This window comes from Pangasianodon hypophthalmus, chromosome 9 (genome assembly GCF_027358585.1).
Source record: "Pangasianodon hypophthalmus isolate fPanHyp1 chromosome 9, fPanHyp1.pri, whole genome shotgun sequence".
In the NCBI taxonomy this organism is placed as follows: domain Eukaryota; kingdom Metazoa; phylum Chordata; class Actinopteri; order Siluriformes; family Pangasiidae; genus Pangasianodon; species Pangasianodon hypophthalmus.
The window spans coordinates 1163685-1190720 of NC_069718.1; the positions used below are offsets into that span (position 1 = coordinate 1163685).

A 27036-nucleotide genomic window follows, 5' to 3' on the forward strand; every position below is an offset into this window, starting at 1 on the left:
CTAAGACCCTAAGATTACCTGCTATGTCCGGCGCCCTGGCTCCCGGTATACACCTAACTAAAGCTGCTGGTGCCCCTAAAGGCCTAGCTAATTTAACGTGCCGCAAGATAAAGTCACCTATAACCAGAACTCTTTCAGGTTTCTCAGCGGGTGCTTCACTGAGGAGAGCAAACCTGTTGGACACGTGAAGCGGAGAGGAGTGGTGCTCCCGTGGGCGAGCCTTAGCGTTAGCTTTGGCTTTACGATTATGCCGCCGAGTCTTCACCCATTCACCCCGCTGTGAGGGCTCTAATGCCGGAGTTGGGGGATTGCTAACTCCGCCTAAGGCATCCAGACTTTCCCCTACAGAAACTACGCTGCTCTCACTCTCACTAACCCTCTCTAGAGACTGGATGCGCATTTCTAATGCTGCAATCTTCTCCATCAGAGAGCTAACTAATAAACAATTATCACAAATAACGCTATTACTAACGGCGGAGGAAGAGTGACTAAACATCCTGCACTCAACACACTGAACAAGCTAAATGTTAGACATGTTGTTTAACGCACCGTAGTCGAAGATTTTTTGATATTATTGTAGACGGCGTGGATCTGGTGTGGACGGCCTCCGCTCGCTGTCTTAACAAAATACAAAAGCGCACTTCGAGAGAAAAAAATTAAAATACGGTAGAAGAGAACGTGAAAAATACAACAGATGAAAACGATAGCGCAAAATTATTGATTTAAAAAGAGAGAAAAGTATAGTTAAGATGCAGATGCAGGCAGTCAGTTCATGTACACATCATATTATTTGTTTTATACTGTATTGATACTGTATTATACTGTATTGAGCAAACATGAAAACAGGCATTTAGTTCTTTCTCTTTATTGAAAAACCAAACACAACCCCTAGCCATTAAACCCAAACATAACACACCTTCACAGTAGCACACTGTCATCAATTTCCCTCCTTTTTCCACCTGGGGATTTGTGATTTTTATTGTTTGGAAACATGTCAAGGGTCATTAATTTTCTGCAGGTCGTTATCCAGGACATGGAGGATGAAGGTGAATGGTGCTAAGTTTTAGGAAATAATTCTCGGTTCTTGTCAGGACCGGGGATCGAACCGAGGTAGCTGGCGTGAGGGACGGACGTTTTACCGTTGAGCCACAGGGAGGCGGTAAACCCACGATACAAACGCCGAGGTAGAGCACAAGAATATTTATTAAAACTCAAGAAAAAATAACACAAGGGCAAAACGGGGAGAAACAAGAAGGTAAAGAATCTCCAAAACGAAGACGGGGCAGGGGAACTGAAAACGGCCAAAAATGAAAAAGAGAAAAAGGGAAAAAAAGACAAAAACAAGACGATGGCGCTAGGGGAAAAAAACACAGAAGATATTTAGCTCGAAAGAGACGACGAGAAAGACAACAGGGGCTTAGGAAAACAACAATAACCAAGCGGGGAACAGAGGCAAAAGGGACGGCTTAAATACACAGAACGGGAACAAGACACAGGTGAAAGCAATGTAACCAATTACAACAAAGAAAACTAAGGCTGGGCGACATCTAGTGGGGGAAAAAAAACATGACACAACAAAAAAAACACTGAAAAAGGACCAAAACTCTGACAGGTTCTATTACAGGACTGAATAAACAAAACTTGGACAGACATCAATATGAACAAATATAAAACAAAGATCAGGGCTTTCCAGCTCGCTCTTGCTTTGTGATGCTTAGCGTCATTCTCACATATACATTGCTTACACACATCTCATCAACAATCACCCTTTCTGCCTGCCTGCAAGTCATGTCGGGGAACCCAACATGCAACTCAGCAACCTCTGCATACTAGCAATCTCTGGTGTCACAACTCGCATCATACAGCTTTCATACAGCCTTGCGCTTTCTCTCCACTGATTGTTGCCACCTGATTGAATGTGTGTTTCAGGGGATCATCAAGCAACTGCTCCAGAGGTAAGTCTGTGAGCCTACCTAATACACAGTCCTGCTTTATTCCAACTCCTCCTCCTCTCTGACACAAACACTATGTACCTGGAAGTGTGTCTGGTGCTACTTCCACTCACTGCTTTAATGATCAGGATCCACCAAGTCTCCAGTGTTACACATGAGTTTATAGGTTACACAACATCAGTTATAGTGTTATAATTGTTAAGAGCAGCCGAGTTCACCCCATATAACCTGGGAATTACATGTAAAATATAGTGGATTTGACCTTAAATGCAGTGTGAAGGTCTATTACTCACTGTATTTAATTGATATTATAATCCATCCATCCATTTTCTGTACCGCTTATCCTACACAGGGTCACCTGGAGCCTATTCAATTCAATTCAATTCATTTTTATTTGTATAGCGCTTTTTACAAAGGTCATTGTCTCAAAGCAGCTTTACACAAACAAAAGTAAAGTGAAGTGTGTGTGTGTGCCGTCTCTGATGAGCAAGCAGGGCAACGGTGGCAAGGAAAAACTCCCTGAGATGGTGATAGGAAGAAACCTTGAGAGGAACCAGGCTCAACAGAGAACCCATCCTCATATGGGTTTACACTGTAGTGTGCGTGTGTGTGAGCACAATGTGTGTTGGTGTAGTCCATGGAAAACAGCTGAAGCGTTTTCGTGGCAGTATGAAGCATTGCCGGTGGACAGGTCCAGAGTGAAGGGGGGGAGGTCTGGTTCACCGGCAGCTCAGGAGTGTAGCTCGGCAGAAGGAGAAGGAAATGCCTATGCAAGGGGAGTCGAGGCACAAGGCAGGGTACACCCTGGACGGGGTGCCAACCCATCGCAGGGCACAATCACACACACATTCATACACTACTGACAATTTAGAAATGCCAATCATTGTACAATGCAAGTGTTTAGAATCGGGGAGGAAAGCCCCAAGGCACCGGGAGAACATGCAAACTCCACGAACAGGGAGGAGGTGGGAATCAAAACCTCAACCCTGAAAGTGCAAGGCAACCATGCTAACCACTAAGCCACCATGCCCCCAATATTATAAGCATTCATAATAAGTCATGAGAATTGCAATAATGTGTTTAATTCACTTAAATTTTGTGTGTATAGTGCATGTAATAATGGATATTGTTGCAAAAGAATTAATCACTTCTATAACTGTATACTATATAGTCAAAAAGTGCAATTGTGTAAACAGGAAATTATGAGCAACTTATGAGCATGAGCATCAGAGTAATTTCTGAATCCATTATAGTTTTAACTTTAAGTCTATTGTATCAAACGGAAAGCATAAACTGTTCAATGATGAAGACTTGAGTGGAAATTTTTCTAAAGCTATCCAAGTCCTAAGTCCTAAGGCTATCCAAGGAAGAACATCCACAGCCATCTTTATGGTTTCTATGTGGTACCATCCACACTAATGTCATGGTGATCTTTAGGCTGTCCATGTGGGGCCATCCCTAGAAGCAGTGAGTGATTTTCATGTGATGAGAACTGCTATCTTTGGAGTAGCATGTGAAGCTCGACAGAGAAAGAGAGAACACATATTATTAGATACTGTATGTTACTGTCTTGTAAAGGCTTACTAAAATGTACATTGTGTGTAGAGTGCAAGCGGGGGGTGGGGGGAGGGCTGTGGTGGGTTGACAGCAACCAAACATCCCAGTTCACCACAACACTCTATGCCTGTGAACCCTCCAGATGAATAAACAAATATGTTTTCAGCCTAGATTTATACACTGAGACAGAAGGCTGTCCCATAACTGCGAGGCTTTGTAAGAGAAATTTCCGCCCCCTGCTGTAGCCTTCATTATTCGAGGCACCAACAAAGAGCCTGCACTTGCTCTGCATAAATGATCAAAGTAGGCGTGGCAGTTCATAAAAGGCCAGAAGTTCATGCAGGTACTGGTACGAGAACATTCATTGCTTTATAGGTTAATAGTAGTATTTTATAATTTAAAATGTTATAAATTTTAATATAATTTTACTATATATCAGTCAAAAAAGACCTGAGTCAGGAGAGGCCCTGAGAATAGCATGATCAATGGAGTCAAAAGCTGCACTAAGGTCAAGCAACACAAGCAAGGACACACAATACTGATCAGAGGCCGGTAGTAGGTCATTTGCTACTTTAACCAGCGCTGTCTCTGTGCTATGATGAGGAGATTAGAAATCAGGTTGACTGAAACTCAGTGCAAAGCTTGGTTGTGAAAGTATGAAAAGGTGTGAAACACTGAGCGCATACTTAACAGTTTTTTGTGAATGGATAGGGGAGTCCTTATATTGCGTGTGTGTGTGTGTGTGTGTGTGTGTGTGTGTAATTGAATCCAGGTGACTGTGATCAGTAATCAGGTGAACATGAACATGTGTGGTGGGAGTTGCAGTGTTTGTAGGCCACGTGGTGTTATGGGATGTGGAGTTCAAGGCTGACTCAGGCGTAGGCCTAACACAGATATAAATGATCATGATCATTATGTCTTATTTATCACATTCACATGATGTCACGTGCAATTTCAGGCCATAACATATTGAAAAGCACATCCACATGACCCTAAAATTTCATTAAAATGCAACAATCAAATGTTTCTCTATTAAATGTAGAAATGTATTAAATGTTGTCTATATAATTCTTAGCAGGAAAATTATGATTTTAACCTCATCTCACAAACCCATCCAGCTGTATAAAAACAGTCTTAACCAGAAATAACTGACAAAGAGAGAGAGAGAGAGATCAGTGAAGTGAGAGAGAGATTTACATGAAGACGGCTGAGTGATCCTCTTTCTCCCAGAATAGAGCAGCACTTTCACCAGATGTTCAACTTCCTTCAGCCAAACTCACTGAAGCACAACACACAGCACTGAATCTACAGCTAAACACACTCTCTCATCACGCTGATAATGACTATTAACTCTAATAAAAGAACACACAATGTCCAAAATGAAGCTTTATTTCAGCAGAGCAAAACTACAGGAAGAGCAACAGGACAGTGAAGAGAGTAAAGACAGAAATGTCAGCATTGTGTAGAACTGAAACTCTATTGTAGATGGATGTGTAAGCAGCTCAGTGTTAAATTGTATCTTGGAGCTGTTAGGCTTCACACTGGCTCTTTCTGAACGTGACCGGATGATTGACGCCGGCATGGGAGACCGTACAGACAAACTCCTCCCCCTTTTCCCAGAGTGCTTTGCTGAGGGTCAGGGTGCTGCTGCGTGTGTAACCGTCCTTCTTCTGTTCTTCTGCGCTGGTCAGAACCCCGTCCTTCACCTGGGAGCCGTCCACTGTCCAGCTCACCAGCGCCCCCTGTGGAGAGTAGGCAGACAGCAGGCAGAGCAGCGAGGCCGATCCCTCAGACAGCTGCAGAGAGGAGGGAGGGAGCAGAGACACGGAGGGCTTCACCGCGGGACCGGCTGGAGACCACAAACACACAATAAACACACATTTACACACGCTTACACAACATTTACTCATTATTGCTTATTAAGAGTCCAGACTGGAAACATTAATGTGTGTTCAGTAATCAGTGCAGTGATCCACACTGTTCTCACATTACTGCAGTTCAGTAGAAACATCTGGAAACTTCTATGACCTTCAGCAGCTTCTCTAAACTCCACACATAGACATAAAAACAGTTCCTAACTCTAAATGAACAGAGACACATGGAGGGCTTCAAGTCCGGAGCAGTTTCAGTGGAGAAACATCAGTCCATTTGGTTTAAAGTCCACTAACTAACAAAGAGAACATGTGGAAGCCATCATCTTTAACTCCACACCATAATCCATCTTCTTTCTGATTTAGTGTTCACCCAGTTCTATTCAGTAACTGCATCCAATAGTCACACTGTATTCCAACACTGAAACACTCAGTGAGTGTATTCTGTAAATGCTCTGAACTCCAGTAGAGACAAAACTGGAAACTCTGCAGCAGCACAAATGTGTTCCAGCAGCAGGAGAACATTTACTAGTTACTCTTTACATCGTGGACCGACGAGAACTTTGATCAGCTTTATTCTAGTGTTGATACTGAATGAAAATGAATCACTAGACATTTAAGGTACTGAATTTTTTTTACATACTACACTTCATAAAAAACATTAGAAATTATTAATTTTCAGTTTGTCTAAAGTTTATTCAATAATCAAATTAATAATGAAAACAAATTCATTAATTTATAGAATTTTAAATAAAGAAGAGCACTTACTGATGATGAGTTTGGTTCCTCCACCGAAAGTGAGCCACAGTGATACATTCTAATGAAGCCGTCGTACAAAAACCTCTGTTACACTACAGTGACCACACACACACACACACACACGTTTCCATAGAGAGAGGTTCCACTTTGCATTAGCAGCTCATGCTTCAGCGCTCTGCGAGTGTTTATAGCCCTGTGACTTTAACACTTCATGACTGAGAGCTGCTGCTCAGCGACTTCACCCACAGCAACCATGAGTTTGATCAGCGTCTTCATCTGCACACTGGCCCTCTGCGCTCGAGGTAACACAATGTTTTATCTTCTACTGTTCAGCTGACAAATCCATGTGAAGTAGGCCGACTAGATGAACTTCAAACTCCACATCATTATTAATGTAGGGAAGGGATTTATTCTTCTTATTTTTTTCAGGATCCAGAGGTCAGGTGACTGTGACTCAGAGTCCTGCAGTGAAATCTGTTTCTCCAGGAGACACACTCACCATCAGCTGTAAAACCAGTCCTGCTGTTTACTCTATTGGTAGTACTTATTTTTTGTCCTGGTATCAGCAGAAAGCTGGAGAAGCTCCTAAAGTCCTGATCTACAGGGCTAGCAGTAGAGAATCAGGTATTCCAGCTCGTTTCAGTGGCAGTGGATCTGGATCTGATTTCACTCTGACCATCAGTGGAGTCCAGGCTGAAGATGCTGGAGATTATTACTGTCAGAGTGTACATTCTATCAGTAGTAGCTATGTGTTCACACAGTGTTAGAGCGTCGTACAAAAACCTGGGTGAGTGTGACTGCTGCAGCTGGGACCTACTGCAGGTGCTGAGGGGGACGATGTGATACAGCACAATGACACACACAGTGGAGCAGAACACACACTCACACACACACTCACACACTCACAACTCTATACATATATGTCTGTGTATGCACACACACTACACAGACAACACAATGCACTCACTACTCCACACACAAACACACTACTATTACTACTACTACACACACACACACACACACACACACACACCCCTATGATAGAAAAAGTCCTCATTTCTCCACTACAGGATAAATTTGATAAACATTAATTTACAGTAAGTTTATATTATGAAGCAGGCTTTGCTGAAACATACAGCAAAACATGTGTGTCATCAGCCTAGCAGTGGAAGCTAACAGCATGTTAATGAATCATTTTACCCAGAGGTAGCATGCTTAGGGAAAAAGCAATTCAATTCAATTCACTTCAATTCTATTCAATTAAATTCATCTGTATTGCCATTGTATCAAAACAATTTACAAAGTATAATAAAACAGTCATTTTACCTCTCTGGTGCAAGACAATAGACAAAGACAGTAGACAAAAGACAGACAATAGGTGCAGAGTTAGTGAATACATGATACACTACATGGCTAACAGTATGTGGACACCTGACCATCACAGACCTATGTGGGCCTTCTCCAAACTGTTGCCACAAAGTTGGAAGCACATACTGTAATTAGATAAGATGTCTTTGTATGCTGTAACATTAAGTTTTCCCTTCACTGCAACTAAGGGGCCAAAACCTCCCCGAAACCTCACCACAGTGCCCCTGTGTGTAAAGTAAGGTTCATAAAGACATGATTTGCAAAGGTTGGATTGAAAGAAGTTGAGTGGCCTGCACAGAGCCCTGACCTCAACCCCACTGAACACCTTTGAGATGAATTGGAACACAAATTGTGCCCCAGGCCTCCTCACCTGACATCAGTACGTGACCTCACTAATGCTCTTGTGGTTGAATGGGCTAATCCCCACAGCCATGCTCCAAAATCTAGTAGAAAGCCCTTCCAGAAGAGTGGAGGTTATTATAACAGCAAAGTGGGGACTAAATATATAATAGGATGTTTAACAAGCACGTATGGGTGTGATCGGTGAAGTGTCCACGTACTTTTGTCCATATAGTGTATGTGCAATGAACAGTAACTGTAGGTCTAATGTAGAAGAGGTAGATTTTTAAAGTGCAAATTATGTTTAAGCAAAAAAGTCCTTATTTATACAGCATAGGTGATTGGTAGTGTACATACTGTATATATGGGGAGTGAACAGTACGTAAGATCAGGTATATTAACTGTATAGTAAACAGCATCACAGGAGTTATTTTACATTTATGCCATTTGGCAGACATCATCATCCAGAGCGACTTACATTTAACTCATTTTATACAACTGAGCTGGAGAGGGATAAGAGCTTTGCCCAGAAGTGTCCAGCAGTGGCAGCTTGACAGTGCTGGGATTTGAACTCACAACCTTCTGATCAGTAGTCCATTTTATCCCATGTACAGTGAAGTTAATGAGCATTAGCAGCATTTATGTACAAGAATTAGAGAGTTCTAAAGTGCAGTCTGCATATAGTTCCATAGCTAGTGGAGCTTAGTGTGTAGATATGCTGAGTAAAGCTGGGAGGATCAGCATCTACATCACTAACAGTCTATATTGTAGAGCATGGGTGACAATACGCAGCCCTGTGGACTTCCTGTGCTGAGTATGAGGGAGGGGGAAGTGTGGTCACCCATCCTAACACACTGAGGTCTGCTGGTGAGGAAGTCCATAATCCAGTTGCATTGTGTGAGTCTTACTTCCAGAATTTTGAGTTTGGAGTTGCTTCCTTCACATCTGCAGTATTTTAGGGTTTATTTTACTGTCCTTTGTTTCACAGAACTTCTTGACAACTTCTGGGCCTGGAATCAGACAGTTCCTGTAACAGTTGTAGTGGAAGTTTCCTCCAAGTTTCAACAGCAAAACTTTCAGTTCATCCACACAAGATTCAGCAGTCAACAATTTCATCTCCACTGCATCCCATAGACTCTCTTTTGCACGTGTGTCAAACACAAGTCCTGCACGCCAAATCCTTCCCACAGACTCATTTCATTTGTCCTGCGTAAACTTGGAAAAAAATAAACAGCCCATAGTACTCTACAGGTCAATATCAGAATTCACAGCTTATCGACCACCACTGCACATCGTGCAAGAGCCCACATTACAGTGCTTAACTAAAACTGATGAACAGCAGGCTTTTTCCCCATCCGAAGGGTAGTTACGATAAACCAGTGTATATATGTGCACTCTACCACGACTGGCTTGACGGTGGGCTGAAAGTGAGCTGTGTGCTGCGCTTGATTTAAGTCACACTCGCGTCTAAAATGATTCAGAAGCATGTCTTGTGTTGTGCTGGCAGTTGCTAACCAGAAATGAATTCATTTTGTGGGATGAGGAAATACAAAATAAAATTGTTTTCTTGATCTGTACAATTAAACTGAGTGTGACATGTAAGGCAAGTGTGATGCACTTGTGCATTTCAGGTTAATGTCAGACAGCAGTAGAAGCAGTGAGGACATGAATTTATTATTTAATAATTTACAGTACAATCTACTGTAAAACAATCTTTAATATCTTTCAATGTCAATCTTACCAGATTAATAATATTGCCATAAAGTACCTTTATGACAGTTCCACTGACAAAGATTAAAATAATGTGTTAATAACAGGAGAAAATTACAGCTTATATTATAAATCCTGATCTACTTTTGTTTTGCAGTAAACTCCAGCAGCTCCTTCACCGACTCTCACCTCCACATCTCTGTGCTTATAGTGTAGCTATCTGGCTAATAGCTTCCTAACAGAAACAGGAAAACTGCATCATCCCCATGGGCTAATCCTGTTTCTCATCACAGCAGCTGGTATCCAATAAAATATTTCCAATTCAAATAATAATTAAAATGAATGATAAAACAGAGGAATGCATTCATTAAAAAAAACAGTTTATTATAATCAGTATAATAAATGTTATTACCTAATACTGCATATTCTTTAATAGTTTCTATTAGCTCTTCTTTTTCTATAAACATCCTATTCTAATTTCAGAATCTAGGATATTAGTGTTAATTAAAACAATATGATAAATAAGTTAATAAAAATAGACTTTAATTATGGCCCTTCAGGGTCTCACAAAAATGCCCCAGGCAGAATTTGAGTTTGCCACCCCTGTGCTATAGGGTATAGGGCTCTGGGAAGGTTTCTTTTCAAACACCGACTGGTGCTTTAGATCATTATCCTGCTGAAAAATCGGCTTCTGTCACTTGAAGAATTTCTTCCCTGATTTCAGCTAAGTTCTTCTTCATGATACCATCAATAAACACAAGCTCACAAACACCACTGTAGGAAAAACAGCTCCAGCCTCCTCTGTACTTTATAGTAGCCTTAGTGCAGTTTAGTTGGAATTCTTCTCCTGGCTTTCTCCACACAAACTCTCTACCATCAGATCCATCCCAGTTCCATTTGGATTCATCTGAAAATAAGACAGTTCTCCAGAAGATGCTGTCTTTCTGTGCATGTTCTTTTACAAATTTCACACTTTGCAGATGAATGGTTTATAATGTAATTATTTCAGAGCTGCTAGCAGATGGAAAGTTGCTGTCTATAGGGTAACATAGAGAGTTTCTGTGTTAGCATTAGCTAGCTGTGCTGTGCTATTCAAGATCACAAGCTCCATGTTTGTTTCTGTTAAAGTTATAGACCGACTATCTCTCTGTGTTAACATTAGTAGCAGGCGTATTGAAGAGAAATTCTGAAATCTTCAATCGTTTTACCTTAAATTGTTCTATTTCATGAAGATTTTGCATTTTGTTGTGCACCACTGATATATTTTTGCTTTATTTTCAAAGTTAGCTAGCTCTTTCCCCAAACTGTGTCAGCACTGTGGCCTAACATCAGAAGGTACAAGCTGGATGGTGATTGGATGCCAGCAGTAAGTTCTTTTAGTTATGCAGGTTTTTGTACATTTAGAAATATTCAGGTTTTTATTGTTATTGCATCCTACACTGGGTCCCTGCATCACTGCTGGGGGTCACTGCCCTGCTGTGGGCTGTAAATACTGATTAGTGGAAATTATTTTTGTGTTTGTTATGTTAATATAAACTACTTCAAATGAGTTAAATTCAGATTCAGATATCGACAATGCCTAGAGTATCATTATAAATAATGGAGATGGGCAGAAATCCAGATTGTCACAGCGACAGATACAGATGCAAGTGCAGGGTAAGACAGTTTTATTAGAAAAGCTTAATAACAATACCAAATCAATAGGCAATATCATACACAGGAAACAGGCTAGGGTCAGGCGATCATTTAACAACTTGAACTAGGCAAAGACTATAATCGTGAAACCAGAAAACAAGAAAAGAGAGTAGAAACCAGGTTGACTGAAACAGAGTGCAAAGCTTGTTTGTGAAAGTATGAAAAGGTGTGAAAACGTCTCGGGTTACTTGACTGTAACCCTGTTCCCTGAAAAAGCAGGAACGAGATGCTGCGTTTCAATAATGCTTATGAGAACATTCTCTGTTCGACAGGTTGTGAAGCAAGTGTGCCAAAGACGCCAAGAATTGGCTTAAATAACCTTGGTGGGTGACGTCATTTGATTACGTGCACCTGCAGGTTATAAATAGACGTGAAACGGACATACCCTCAGGTTAAACCTTGTCTTCAGAGACGCCCAGTCATGCCAACTGTGCGGCATTGAGGCACAGTATCTCGTTCCCGCTTTTTCAGGGAACAGGGTTACAGTGAAGTAACCCGAGACGTTTCCTATCAAAAGCTACTCTCAATGCTGTGTTTCAATAACGCTTATGGGAACGAGAATACGAACGCCGCCACACTGGAAGTGTCTGGACCCCTCAAAGTTGTGTAGTGTGTGCGCACAAGCATTGAAGAGGTCTCAGACATGACTCTGGGATGTTGACTCAAGGACAGGTAAGCCCGGAGTAGCATGGACATCCAAACTATAGAATCTGACAAATGTGTGTGGAGAGGACCAGCCTGCCGCATCACACACTTGCTGCAAGGGGATACCTCTTGCCAAAGCCGTAGAAGATGCAACCCCCCTTACTCATAGAGGCGAAGCTTGACCATGTGCCTCGTAGGCTAGGGCAATAGCATCCCTCACCCAATGTGACATTGTTTGCTTAGTGGCAGCCCCCCCCATCCCTGGGTTGCGGCCCCTATAGCATATGAAAAGCTGCTCCGACTTACGCCTCTGGCTAGTGCGGTGGACGTAAATCTGAAGAGCATGTATTGGACACAGTAAGTGAAGTCTTTCTTGCTCCAGTGTCATGGAGGGCAGAAGGCTTCAAGAACTACCGGATGTATGGTTGAGAATGGAACCTTCGGAAGGTAATTAGGGTGAGGATGCAAAATAGCTTTGACCAGCCCAGGGGCAAAGTCTAGGCAGGATGGCGAGACTGACAGAGCCTGCAAATCCCCAATTCTCTTCAGAGAAGTAATAGCCATTAGAAAAAACATCTGTAGGGTCAGAAACCTGAGAGGTGCTGACTCTAGTGGTTCGAAAGGGGTGTCAACCAGACCCTCGAGCACTATAGCTAAGTCCCGCGAAGGGACTGTCGCTCTAGTGGGCAGCCTCAACCGCTTGGCTCCACCAAGGACATGTGCCTGAGGACAGTTTCTCTTGCAGAAACCCCAGCACTGAAACAATTTGGCAGTGAACTGGGTCTGCATGGTGTGCCATACACCAACTTTCGAAAACACGCCATCTGAGGGCATAACTTCTCCTAGTGGAGGGAGCCCTAGCACTTAAAATAGCCCAGCATCTCTTAGTTGGTCCCCCTCAGGGGCCAGACATGAAGGTTCCAGGGCTCGGGCCGGGGATGAAACACTGTACCCTGTGCCTGAGAGAGAAGATCCCTCCTGACCGGAATCGCCCACGGTGAGCCGTCGAGGAGGGATATTAGATCTGAGAACCACACTCTGCTTGGCCAACGGGGCGCTATCAGTAAGAGGTGAAACCCTTGTTGACGGACCTTGGCCAGGACTCCCGGGAGCAAAGCGATTGGAGGAAATGCGTAAAGACGCAGTCTGGGCCACGTATGGGCCATTGCGTCCAGACCCAGCGGAGCTGGAGGAGTCAGAGAGAAGTAGAGGGCACATTGTGCCGTCTCCCGTGAAGCAAAGAGGTCCACCTCTGCTTCATAAAATCTTTCCCAGATTTGACTGAGCCTGTGCCCAAAGCAGAACCTTCTGCGCTAGCCTGTTCAGGCAGCGCGAACGCAGTCCACCTTGACGATTTAGGTAAGAGACTACCGCAGTGTTGTCCACCCGCACTAGGACATGGTAGCCTCTTAACTGCTGGAGGAAGTATTTCAGGGCCAGAAATAGAGCCATCATGTCAAGGCAATTGATGTGCCAGTCGAGAAGATGACCTCTCCAGATCCCCTGGACAGCCATCTAAGACCGCACCCCAACCCGTGAGGGAGCGTCTGTCGTTAGCATCTTGCGACGACAACACGTGCCTAGAGTGGGACCCAAAGTCAGAAACCGGGGTCTGAACCACATAGATAGGGTACGAAGCCCCTGGCGCGTAACCCTTATTTGCCTCTGGGGATTGGCCCTTGGATGAAATCCCCTGGCTCTGAGCCACAACTGAAACGATCTCATACGCAGGAGGCCCAAAGGTATTACCGTGGATGCAGCTGCCATGAGACCTAGAACCCTTTGAAAGTAATGTACTGTAACTTTCTGGTCTAGCTTGATGTTCTCTAGGGTGTTTAGAATGGACTCGACGCGTGCAGGAGACATCTGTGCCCGCATCGTGATCGAATCCCATACAACCCCCAAATACGTTGTCCTCTGAGCAGGAGAGAGAACGCTTTTCTTGGTGTTGAGTCTCAACCCCAGAGATTCGAGATGAGCCAGGATGACATCCCGATGTCGAAGCGCTAGCTCCTGAGACTGAGCCAAAATCAGCCAGTCGTCTATGTAATTTAAAATGCGGATGCTCTGGAGTCTGCTCTGGAGTCTGCGGATGCTCTGGAGGAACGCTCAGAGGCAGCGCTCTCCTTTTCCATTTCGCCAGAAGCAAGAGAACCCGCGTCCTCGGCTCACTCTGAAGAAGCACCGGGGCACGCTTCAGCAGCGAGGGCAGAGACATCGCGATCTGGAGAGAGTGCGAGAGAGAGAGAGGAAGCTCGCGCGCTCCTCGTCTCTCAGCGAGCTCGACACGCGAGCCCCACGATCTCAACGCGGACGCAGAGGCTCGCCCCTCCTGAAAGAATGCGAGCCTCGAGCAGAGCACTCCGATAGGAAGCAACTCGCAGTGCTCACACTCAGTGTCCTCGAGGGCACAAGCTGCGTGCTCTTCCCCGAGGCACTCCAAGCAATAATCATGCGGATCGTCGTCAGGGATTACTTGAACACAGGGTGGCAAGCATCTCCTGACCGACGAACTAGACATGACCTACTTTTTTTCTTTTTTTTTTTTTTTAAACAAAGAAACAATGCTGGAATCAACGCGCACACACACACACACACAATGCAGTCTCTGAAGACAAGAAAACGTCTCCAGGTTACGTATGTAACCATGGTTCCCCGAGGGAACGAGACGCTGCGTCACGAAACGCTATGGGAATGCCCCTGCGTGACCGCGCTCTGAATCACGTGTCTAATCCGTCCAATGGATGGGCGAGACGTCACGGGCGGGGTGACGTAGCGACCCGGAAGCATAAAAGCCCGAGCGGTGAGCCCCGCGTTAGCTTACTGGAAAATGAAGCAAGTGCCGCAGGGACGCCTGAAGTGTGGCACCGAGATGCAGTGTCTCATTCCCTCGGGGAACCATGGTTACATATGTAACCTGGAGACGTTCCCCTTCAGGAACTCGAGCTGCGTCACGAAACGCTATGGGAACGAGTATACCCACCCCGCCAGACTTACGAGTCCCTGCCTCCAGGAGGAGGCAAGCCTAAGGCACAAGGACAGAGGAGCCGGGAGTGGCTTGCGTATCTAGGTCATAAAACCTGGCAAAGGTCAGGGGCGTGGACCATCCCGCCACGTTGCAGATGTCCTGTAAGGACACACCTGCCAGAAAGGCCTTAGAGGCTGCCACCGCTCGGGTAGAGTGAGCCTTGACCCCCAGGGGACTGGGGAGACCAGAGGACTCGAAAGCCAGAGAAATGGATTCTACAATCCACCGGCTGAGGGTCTGCTTAGAAGCAGGAAAACCCCTCTTAGGGGGACCAAAGCACACAAGCAACTGGTCCGCCTTTCTCCACAGGGCAGTTCTGTGGACGTACGCGTCCAGTGCTCGCACTGGACACGTACAATTGAGCGTTTCCGATGGTCGGGCTCCCTGAAGGGAGGAGGACAGAAAGCCTGCAGCACGACCGGCCATGGTGCCGAGGAGGGGACTTTCGGTACGTACCCCGCTCGGGGTACAAGAAAGCTTTGGCCAAACCAGGCGCAAAGTCAAATAGGAAGGGGCCACAGAGAGGGCCTGAAGATCCCCCACTCTCCTAAGAGAGGAAATTGCCAAGAGAAAGGCAGTTTTTAACGTCAGAAGACGGTCCAAAATCTCCTCTATGGGCTCGAAGGGGGGTTTGCAGAGAGCCTCTAAAACCACGGCCAGGTCCCACGAGGGGACCCGAGATCGAGCTGAAGGTCTGATCCTCAGCGCACCGTGGAGGAAACGTGTCACCCAGGGGTGTCTGCCCACTGACTGGCCATCGAGAGGGGCGTGGCAGGCCGCAATAGCCGCCACGTACACCTTCAGGGTGGAGTGGGTCAGCCCCGCGGAGAGGCGGGCCTGCAAGAACTCCGGCACTGTACCAACTGGGCAGTGAACAGGGTCAAGCCGGCGGTCTCCGCACCAGGAAGTGAAAAGTTTCCACTTCAGGGCGTACAGTTTCCTCATAGAGGGAGCTCTGGACTGGAGGATGGTCTCCACAACCTCGGTTGAGAGACCAGAAGCGCGGAGTTGTGCCCCCTCAGAGGCCACACCCACAGCTTCCACAGCTCCGGGCGGGGGTGAAGATGGCCCCCCGCCTGTGAGAGGAGATCCCTCCTGATCGGAATCTCCCATGGGGAGCCGTCTAGGAGGGAAATCAGGTCTGAGAACCATACTCGGCCCGGCCAGAACGGGGCTACTAACAGTAGGCGAATTCCGTCCCGGCGCACTCTCTCCAGAACTCCCGGGAGCAGAACGACCGGAGGAAAGGCGTACAGACGCAGCCTCGGCCACGGCTGTACCATGGCATCCAGTCCAAGAGGAGCTGGATGAGTCAGAGAGAACCAAAGGGGACAGTGCGACGTCTCCTGCGTCGCAAACAGATCCACCTGGGCTCTGCTGAACATACGCCATATGAGCTCTCCATTCCCCGGGCACCGGCCCCTGCCTCGACAGGGCGTCCGCTCCCACGTTGAGATGACCAGGGATGTAGGCCCCTCTCAATGAGAGGAGGTTCCCTTGGGACCACACAAGGATCTGGAGCGCCAGCCTGTAAAGGGGGCGCGAACGCAGACCTCCCTGGCGGTTGATGTAAGAGACCACCGTCGTGTTGTCGGTGCGCACCAACACGTGGCGGCCTCTTAGGTCTGGGAGAAAGTGTTTCAGAGCTAGAAACACGGCCAGCATCTCCAGGCAGTTGATGTGCCAAGTGAGATGGCGGCCGCCTCCACAGACCACAGGCAGGACGGCCACTCATGACCGCTCCCCATCCGGTGAGGGACGTATCCGTCGCTAGCACTACGCGGCGACCAGGAGCCCCCAGGACCGGGCCCTGAGACAAGAACCCAGGTTCTCTCCACACAGCTAAGGCGTGACCTTGATCATGCGGAACGGGTTTCCTCTGTTTCGGAAAAACCCCCTGGTCTTGAGCCACCACTGTATGGGTCTCATGTGCAGCAGGCCAAAAGGTATCACGTTGGACGCAGCTGCCAATAGGCCCAGCAGTCTCTGAAACTGCTTTACAGTGAGTGACCGGCCTACTTTCACTCTCGCGATCGCTGTGAGGACCAACTCGAGCAGGAGACAAACGTGCCTGTATCGTGGTCGAATCCCACACGACGCCTAGATAAGCGGTTCTCTGAGCTGGAGAAAGCACACTTTTCTCAGCGTTTAGTCTTAACCCTAGTTCCTTCATGTGGGCGAGAACGACATCTCGATGCCGAGCCGCCATCTGCTCTGAATGAGCTAAAATCAACCAGTCGTCAATGTAATTCAGTATGCGGATGCCCTGTAGTCGCATAGGAGCCAGGGCAGCATCCACGCACTTCGTGAAGGTGCGGGGTGAGAGTGCTAGGCCGAAGGGAAGAACCCGATACTGGTAAGCTTCGCCCCCGAAAGCGAACCTCAGGAACTTCCTGTGCGGGGGAAGGATGGAGATGTGGAAATACGCATCTTTTAGGTCGATTGTGACGAACTAGTCCTCGGACCTGATCTGAGACACGACCTGAGTGACCGTAAGCATCCTGAACTTCAGTCGTGCGACTGAGAGGTTCAATTGCCGCAAGTCCAAAATGGGACGCAGCCCTCCCCCCCTTCTTGGGAACAATGAAGTACCGGCTGTAGAACCCAGACTCTCTGTCGTGAGGAGGGACCACCTCGATGGCCTCCTTCCTCAGGAGAGTGTGTACTTCCTGCTCCAATACCAGAGCCTGCTCGGGACCCACCACAGTGGGAAGAACCCCAGAAAAACGAGGCGGAGGTGAGCCGAACTGAATTCGATAGCCTCTCTCTACAGTACGCAGGACCCAATGAGACACATTCGGCAGAAGTTTCCACGCTGCCAGAAAGCTCACTAAGGGAATCAGTCTCTCGAGACTGACCTCTGGTGTAATAGAAGCGGTTAGCTGGGTGCCCTGAGGTGGCAAACCGACATGGGGGAAATGAGCTAACCGCTACGAAGGCCTCAGAAGAGGCCGCGAGCCTCCCAGACCCGCTACGTTGCCGGGCGAGAACTGGGAGAGGTGCTCGCCGGAGACCACTGCGCCCTGAAGCACCATAGGTGGCAGGGTTGGAAGATCGACCTCCTGAGGGCACCGGGGGGACCCGGGCACCGTGAGATGAGGTGTACGCCGCGTCGCCCCGGAGGGGCCCGCCCTCGGAAGCCCTGGGCCAAAACCGTCAGGGCTTCTTAGCCGCGGCCCTTCTGGACATGAGGACGGTCCTCAGATCCGCCTTAGTGCCCGAAGGGCCGGGCCTGTTTTTGGGCCTCCCTGTAGGAGGGGGCCGTACACTGAGGGGGCTGCCCCCGCCCAGCAGCCCCATGAGCTAGAGAGCGATGGGGGAGGAACCGCTGGAACGCCGCCGCCTGAGCACGGGCCTGCTGGTATTTCTCGACGACGGAGTCTACCGCGTCACCAAACAGCCCTGAGGGAGTAAGCGGGGCGTCCATGAGCACGACCCTGTCCTTCTCTTTCATATCGGACAGGGTCAGCCAGAGATGCCTCTCCGCCGCCACCAGGACTGCCATAGACCGACCGATAGCACGGGCGGTCTCCTTGGTGGCGCGGAGGGACAGATCAGCGGCCCGTCTGAGCTCAGCTACCTGCTCAGACGTGCTCTCCCCCTGCTCATCCAGCTCTTTAAGCAGGTCGGCCTGGTACGCCTGTAACACCGCCATGGTGTGCAGACACGCACCGGCCTGACCTGCTGCCGTGTACGCCTTGCCTACCAGCGCTGAGGTGGTCCGCAGCGGCTTGGTAGGCAACGCCAGAGCCTTCAGGGACGATGCAGCAGCAGGGGACAGATAGTTGCCTAGCGTCTGTTCAACCCTGGACATCGCCCTGTAACCGGAGTAGTCCAGCCCCGCCACATTAGCATAATGGGAAGAAGTGGGGCTGAACAACCGGGCTGAAAACAGCCTATTCCAGGACCTCGACATCTCAGTGTGGAGGTCCGGAAAAAAGGGCAGGTTCCGGGGCGGAGGTGGCGGCCTACTGCGTAGAAAACGCTCATCCAGTCTAGAGCCCTGAGGCTCAGGCCATGACTCAGTGGGCCAGTCAATGCTAAGCTTGGCGACTGCCCGCGTAACCACCTCGAGTAGCTCCCCGTATTGAGGAGACTGCGGCTCTGGGTCGACGGTCTCCACATCGACCTCCTCGGAGGACGATAGGTGGAGCGCCGAGTCCGCTCCCCGGGGGGAAGAAACCGCAGAGCGTGCTTCTGAGCCCAGGGAGGGGACAGTGGACCTGGAGGGTGAGGAAGGAGAAAGGGACGGGCCCGTCTCCATTCCCTCCGCCAGGTCCATCTGCAAGCCCCACGAGCGCAACCGCCGCTCTGCCTCGGCAGAAGCGGGGCCGGCACCGCGAGGCACGCTAGTGAGGGCTCCCTCCTCAAAGAGAGCCCAGCGGGAGCGGAGAGTGCACAGCGGCAAACGCTCGCAATGTGCGCAGCCGGCTCCCTCGAGAGCCGACTGAGCGTGCTCCGCTCCCAAACAGGCAACGCACAGACTGTGTGTATCCCCGCCCGTAATATATCGCAGACAGGGAGAAACACACAGCCTGAAGCGCTGCCCGCTCTCGCCCTTAGTCTTATCTTTGGCCTTTGGCATGCCGCCGATAAAACACAAAATAGACAGAACAAAGACAGACAATATACATAGAGCGCTTGCTGAAAACAGGAAGCTAACGCGGGGCTCACCGCTCGGGCTTTTATGCTTCCGGGTCGCTACGTCACCCCGCCCGTGACGTCTCGCCCATCCATTGGACGGATTAGACACGTGATTCAGAGCGCGGTCACGCAGGGGCGTTCCCATAGCGTTTCGTGACGCAGCTCGAGTTCCTGAAGGGGAACCTGAGGGTATGTCCGTTTCACGTCTATTTATAACCTGCAGGTGCATGTAATCAAATGACGTCACCCACCGAGGTTATTTAAGCCAATTCTTGGCGTGTTTGGCACACTTGCTTCACAACCGGTCGAACAAAGAATGTTCTCATAAGCGTTATTGAAACGCAGTATCGAGAATAGCTTTTGATAGGGAACACTGAGCGCATACTTCACAGTTTTTTGTGAATGGATAGTGGAGTCCTTATATTGTGTGTGTGATTGAATCCCGGTGACTGTGATCAGTAATCAGGTGAACATGAACATGTGTGGTGGGAGTTGCAGTGTTTGTAGGCCACGTGGTGTTATGGGATGTGGAGTTCAAGGCCATGTTCAAGGCCATGATCATTATGTTTTATTTATCACATTCACATGATGTCACGTGCAATTTCAGGCCATAACATATTGAAAAACACATCCATGTGACGCTAAAATTTCTTTAAAATGTAACAATCAAATGTTTATCTATTAAATATAGAAATGTATTAAAATGTTGTCTATATAATTCATCACTTTTGGTGAAATTCAGTATTTCAGCAAATCAAATGATCAAATATCTCACTGCAATATTGCGCTGTTTGTTCATTTAATACAAACTGATTTCGGTGAATGACACAGCCTGCATGAAAATCTCCTCTGAAGCAGCGCTAATAGAAATCCAGTGAACAACACTTCTGTTAGCTTCTATAGCAGATTCACTTACACTGTGTTTTCATGGGAGGAAAGATTAACACTCATTGGACAACAGACTTTTAACACATCATTTTGAGCCCCGTCTTTATACCGTGTGTCTCTGGGGGTGAATGTGATCGTGAGGTCAGTGGGTTTTACACAGAACAAAAATATCTCATTGTTTATTGGACAGTGCACTCTTCGATTGTCCCCAGATCTCAGCTGTGAAATTCCTCTTGACATTGTCATTTCAACTGGGGCTTTTCTAAAAGGCTTTTTGCACTCAAACCCTGAATAAAACATTTCTAAATGTTCAAATAACCCAAAATTGACCAGTGTCTGGAGTTCCAATGTGTAACCCTAAGCATCGCTTCAGGAGCTTAAAAGCCATGACCTGCTGCTTCTCCTCAACTGTGGCTGATGGTGCACCACCTCCAGATGACGTAATAGTCAGTACTTAATGTGATAAAAAATGTAACAGACATTCATCACCTAGCAGTAACACAAGTGGTCTCCTAACCCTATTAATATTACAGAGGTAAAAAAGGAGACGTTAGTTATATATTAAATACATGGTTCCATTGATAGTTGATCATGAATCATTGCAGGTTCATGCCAAGGAATATAGCTTATAGCAGGAAAGTATGGTTTTAACCTCCTCCCACAAACCCATCCAGCTGTATAAAAGCAATATTAAACAGAAAAACAGACAGAGAGAGAGAGAGATCAGTGAGGTGAGAGAGAGATTTACATGAAGACGGCTGAGTGATCCTCTTTCTCCCAGAATAGAGCAGCACTTTCACCAGATGTTCAACTTCCTTCAGCCAAACTCACTGAAGCACAACACACAGCACTGAATCTACAGCTAAACACACTCTCTCATCACACTGATAATGACTATTAACTCTAATAAAAGAACACACAATGTCCAAAATGAAGCTTTATTTCAGCAGAGCAAAACTACAGGAAGAGCAACAGGACAGTGAAGAGAGTAAAGACAGAAATGTCAGCATTGTGTAGAACTGAAACTCTATTGTAGATGGATGTGTAAGCAGCTCAGTGTTAAATTCTATCTTGGAGCTGTTAGGCGTCACACTGGCTCTTTCTGAACGTGACCGGATGATTGACGCCGGCATGGGAGACCGTACAGACAAACTCCTCCCCCTTTTCCCAGAGTGCTTTGCTGAGGGTCAGGGTGCTGCTGCGTGTGTAACCGTCCTTCTTCTGTTCTTCTGCGCTGGTCAGAACCCCATCCTTCACCTGGGAGCCGTCCACTGTCCAGCTCACCAGCGCCCCCTGTGGAGAGTAGGCAGACAGCAGGCAGAGCAGCGAGGCCGATCCCTCAGACAGCTGCAGAGAGGAGGGAGGGAGCAGAGACACGGAGGGCTTCACCGCGGGACCGGCTGGAGACCACAAACACACAATAAACACACATTTACACACGCTTACACAACATTTACTCATTACTGCTTATTCACATTACTGCAGTTCAGTAGAACTACTCAGCAGGAGAACATTTACTAGTTACTCGTTATATTGTGGAGCCACTCGGACTTTGATCAGCTTTATTCTGTGTTAGTTCTTACTGATGTGTCGTATAAAGCGCTCCCTGTGTGATAGCAGAAAATGGATCTGATTTCAGAAATGTTCATTGTTTAACACAAACACACAGCAGCATTCGTCTGTATTTTCCATCAGCACAGAGACTTTAGAACAATTTACACAATACTTCAGATATGAACCAGTGACCAGGTTTCCACTCACCAACACAAACACACTGGATATTTATTAAATGTTAAGTATTCACTCATTTATTATTTATTTTACTACTTGAAGGTTTAGCGTTACCCCAAACATATTATTCATAACTATACACATTATATTTCATTTTAATTATTTATTAATGTCATTGATAAACAGAAGTAAATAAATTTTTTAGAGTTTTAGAAGAAGTAAAATGACTTACTGATGATGAGTTTGGTTCCTCCACCGAAAGTCCACCACAGTGATACATTCTAATGAAGCCGTCATACAAAAACCTCTTTTACACTACAGTGACCACACACAGACAAACACACACACACACGTTTCCATTGAGAGAGGTTCCACTTTGCATTAGCAGCTCATGCTTCAGCGCTCTGCGAGTGTTTATAGCCCTGTGACTTTAACACTTCATGACTGAGAGCTGCTGCTCAGCGACTTCACCCACAGCAACCATGAGTTTGATCAGCGTCTTCATCTGCACACTGACCCTCTGCGCTCGAGGTAACACAATGTTTTATCTTCTACTGTTCAGCTGACAAATCCATGTGAAGTAGGCTGACTAGATGAACTTCAAACTCAACATCATTATTAATGTAGGGAACGGATTTATTCTTCTTATTTTTTTCAGGATCCAGAGGTCAGGTGACTGTGACTCAGAGTCCTGCAGTGAAATCTGTTTCTCCAGAAGACACAGTCACCATCAGCTGTAAAACCAGTCCTGCTGTTGATGCTGGCTGTGGTGGTAACTGTTTGTTCTGGTATCAACAGAAAGCTGGAGAAGCTCCTAAACTCCTGATCTATGCGGCTAGCAGTAGAGCATCAGGTATTCCAGCTCGTTTCAGTGGCAGTGGATCTGGATCTGATTTCACTCTGACCATCAGTGGAGTCCAGACTGAAGATGCTGGAGATTATTACTGTCAGAGTATACATACGATCAGTAGTAGACAGATGTTCACACAGTGTTAGAGCGTCATACAAAAACCTGGGTGAGTGTGACTGCTGCAGCTGGGAACTACTGCAGGTGCTGAGGGGGACGATGTGATACAGCACAATGACACACACTGTGGAGTAGAACACACAAACACATACACACACACAAATGCACACTCTCTATAAGAGCAAAAATCCTCGTTTCTCCACTACAGGATAAATTTGATAAATTAATTAATTTATTAATTAATTAAAACATTAATTTACAGTAAGTTTATATTATGAAGCTGGCTTTGCTGAAACATACAGCTGTGTGTCATCAGCCTAGCAGTGGAAGCTAACAGCATGTTACAGTTTTCCCCAATTGGTTACACACATTTCCCCAAACATTACACACATTTCCTACAACTAGAAAAACAAATCACACACACTATTCTGAAAATCTTAAAGGAAAAAACTCACTTTTCATGTAAAAACTCTACACACATGCCTCATAGCCAAATAATCCAGTCAAAATGAAACACACACAAAGCAGATTTGTACACACACCAACCACCAAATTACACTCTGTATTTCACAACACAAAGCACTCTTTTTCAAAAATACAAAAAATACAAAAACATCCTTTCACATATCCCACCTCAAATAAGCCATCCAAGTTGCCCTGGTGGAGGGAATCCCTCGACAACCCCACCTGAACCTCTGGAAATCAAAGCACAACCAGTGTACCTAGTCAGAGCAATCCTCGATTCCCAGTGCTTGGAGGGCAAGCTGCAGTACCTAATTGCCTCATTGCCAAAGAACTCTGCTCTCAGAGTTAGCTCCTCGAGGGGAAGTGGGATGGGTGGGGTTCTGCCATGTCCACACCAGATTCTGCACTGAACTCCACTTGCTACAATGCACCTCTGTTTACAAACATGGACACCTTGGATTACAACACCCACATCATATATTCATTGTCACTTTCACAGTCACCCGATTCTTGATTGCACACACCTGGACTCAATCACCTGCACACAAATATAAGCACCCTCACCAAACCTTCACTTCCCGAAGTATTTGTTCAGCTTATTCAACTGAAGAACGAACCCTTCTAATCGTGTTTGTTGTTTCTAGTTTTGACCCTTGCGTCTTATCTTGTTTCTGGATTTTTGCCTGGACCTTAGATACACTGTTTGCACCTCACCTGACTCACTGCCTGTTTGTCCATACACACCAGCTCAAACAGTCTAGTGACATGAATGTTCACTGGTGTAGCTGCTTTCTCTGGTAGAGCCTTTCTACACAAACAGTGGCTGCAAGTCTTTACCTTATTTTCAACTTCGATAGCCATCCTGGACCATTAGAAATGGGCCCTCATGAGATCAAGGGTCCGTACTATTCTCTACTATTCCCAAGTGGCCCATTCCATAACCATAGATCTTAGCTTTTGTGGGAGAACAAGTTTGTAAATGTATTCTTCTGCTAAAGAATGCCATTCCTCAGCTCCAATTTCTTCCATTCTCTCAACAAGGAAGGGAGTTTTGCTAGTTCTTATCTCAATATGATCCTCCTGACTCCATCTGAATTATTATTTCTTGTATTGCTTGATCAGTTCTCTGCTTTTCTCTTAGTTCTTGTTTTGACATACAAAAACAATCAGAGATCCCTCAAAATGCTTGTAACCCTCAGGGATTAACTCTGGGCACATAGAGATAGATAGAGGGCAGATGGAGATTCAGTGAAGGGAATGCAATTGTCATCATTGGCTGGGTTTACTGTGTGTTTGTCACAGTTTCCCTGGACCACAACTGTAGGTAGATGGAGTAACCACCCTTCAATGTGAACTGGAGTTCTTGCTCTTTCCTAGATGCTAAATCATCAAGTGCACTGTGGGGGCATCTAGAAAAGTCCATCCACATCCAGATTGCTTTTCTCCAGGCAGTATTGGAGCATGAAAGAGAAAGTAGATAGGGCAGATATCTAGCTGTAGCTTGTTGCATCCAACTTAGCTGATGACATAAGTTAGAGGATTGCTGTCTATAACCACTTTGAAACTGCTACTAGTCACAAACTTTTTCAGTTACAGCCCACTTCAGTAATAAAAACTCAAGCTTGCTGACAGGATACCAGGCTTCAATCTTTGACAGGCCATGACTAGCAAAGGCAATCACTCATAGAGTCCCTCCCTGTTCATGATAAAGCTCTGTGCCTAAACTGGTGGTGCCTGAATCAATGTGCACCTCATATGGCAACTTAGGGTCCGCAAACCCTAGTACTGGTGCCATGGTGAGCTTCTCGATAAGTGTGTCAAAAGCCTGTTGACAATTTGCTGTCCATCAACCTATAGTCTTTCAGATGATTTAGGACACAAAGAAGATGGTTTTCAAGTTCTTCCAATGTTTCAGAAAACACAGTAAAGTCATAAAAAAAAATACCAGGACTGCGGTAAGATTGATGGCACCCATGCATTTCTCCATATGCCTTTTGAATTTGCTGGGAGCATCGGTAATGCCTTGGGGCATTCGGTTGAACTCCCAGAACACCAAAGGGCATAAAAAAGCAGTCTTGTGTTTGTCTCTTTCTTCAGCTTCAATCTGGTAATATCGAGATTTGAGATTGAGCGCAGAGAACCACTATGAACCCTGAAGTGCTGAGAAAGCTTCTTCCAGATTGGGCAATGCATATGCGTCCCTATTTGTCTGCATGTTCAACTTGCGGTAATCAATACAAAGTCCTATATCACCATTTTTCTTTTTGACAACCATAATCAGTGAAGAAGCGGATGACTCAGATTCACGGATTATACTGGCTTCAAGTAATTCTTTTAGATGCCGACGGATGCCTTCAAAATCATCTGCATGTATGGGTCTAGCCCTGTGCTTGAAAGGATTGTTATCATGCAATTTGATATTGTGTTTAACCTTGTCAGTCCGACCAACATCAAGATCATGTGAAGCAAAAACTGCAGGCATAGCCCATAACCTCCTGCACCATCAGGTTGGACATTCTTACTTGACATCACTTTCTGCAGAACATGAATATTGGCTATGAAAACTCTTACCTGGAATAATGATGTGATGCTCAGTGTCATCCTTTAGCACCACAAGAACTTTCTGTGATGGATATTGAGGCAAATCTAGTAAGCAGCTAGCAACTAGCAGTCCTCCAGGAACAGATGAATATGAAGGGGATGCCATCACCACCCATTTGTCTGCTACTTGACCTTCAACCTTTAACAATGCCATGAATGTTCATAGACAACAGGTATAACTTTAGCACAACCTTTTTTTCTCAAAAAAGGATCTTCGAAAACAACCCAAATGCCTCTTTGCTACACCTGTAACTGCGTTCACTTCTGGCTGAGTAAAATTTATTGTGTAAAATTTATCACCATTGATCGACTTCAACATCAGCCATCACCCCTCAAAAATGGTTAATATCATTAATCGGGGGTTCTGCAATATCATATGTCACAAGGGGTATAAACCATATGGCTTTGGTTTATACCCCTTGTTAGCGTTTATTTTCAATTTTGATTAAAAAATATGGTTATTAAATTATTTATTATAATAATTATTTTCTCATTTTTAGGTACTGAAATTTCTCTGAACAGCAATGTATTTCACTTCACACTTGAAAAACTCCTATTTTGCTGTATGATTTCCCATAGTGCTATCAAGTTTCAAGTTTCAAGAGGAGTTTATTGTCATTTCAGCCATATACAAGTACATAGTGAAACGAAACAATGTTTCTCCAGGACCAAGGTGCTACATAAAATGTCACAGAACAACACACAACTACAAGGGACTACATAATATATACATACAGTGCACATGTGCAAACAAGTGCAGACAGCACAAGACAGTACAATGACTACAGCGCCGACCAGTACACAGTTCTGTTTAAA

General features: G+C 46.0%; 2 long non-coding RNA genes and 1 gene segment (V, D, J or C); 1 reads left to right on the forward strand and 2 right to left on the reverse strand.

The window, feature by feature from the left end:
• Nucleotides 1–4882: 4882 nt before the first annotated feature.
• Nucleotides 4883–6251, reverse strand: LOC117598010 (uncharacterized). The gene is made up of 2 exons (XR_004578764.2): nt 6149–6251; nt 4883–5358 (listed from the first exon to the last, which is right to left on the reverse strand). It is a non-coding gene; the product is annotated as an uncharacterized LOC117598010 (long non-coding RNA).
• LOC117598009 (immunoglobulin kappa variable 1-39-like) lies at nt 6246–8162 on the forward strand. The segment is given in 2 exon segments: nt 6246–6441; nt 6569–8162. Coding segments are annotated over 2 exon segments (429 nt in total).
• Nucleotides 8163–21380: 13218 nt separating this feature from the next.
• On the reverse strand, nt 21381–26601 carry LOC113525695 (uncharacterized). Its single transcript, XR_004578815.2, has 2 exons — nt 22420–26601; nt 21381–21856 (listed from the first exon to the last, which is right to left on the reverse strand). It is a non-coding gene; the product is annotated as an uncharacterized LOC113525695 (long non-coding RNA).
• Nucleotides 26602–27036: the final 435 nt, after the last annotated feature.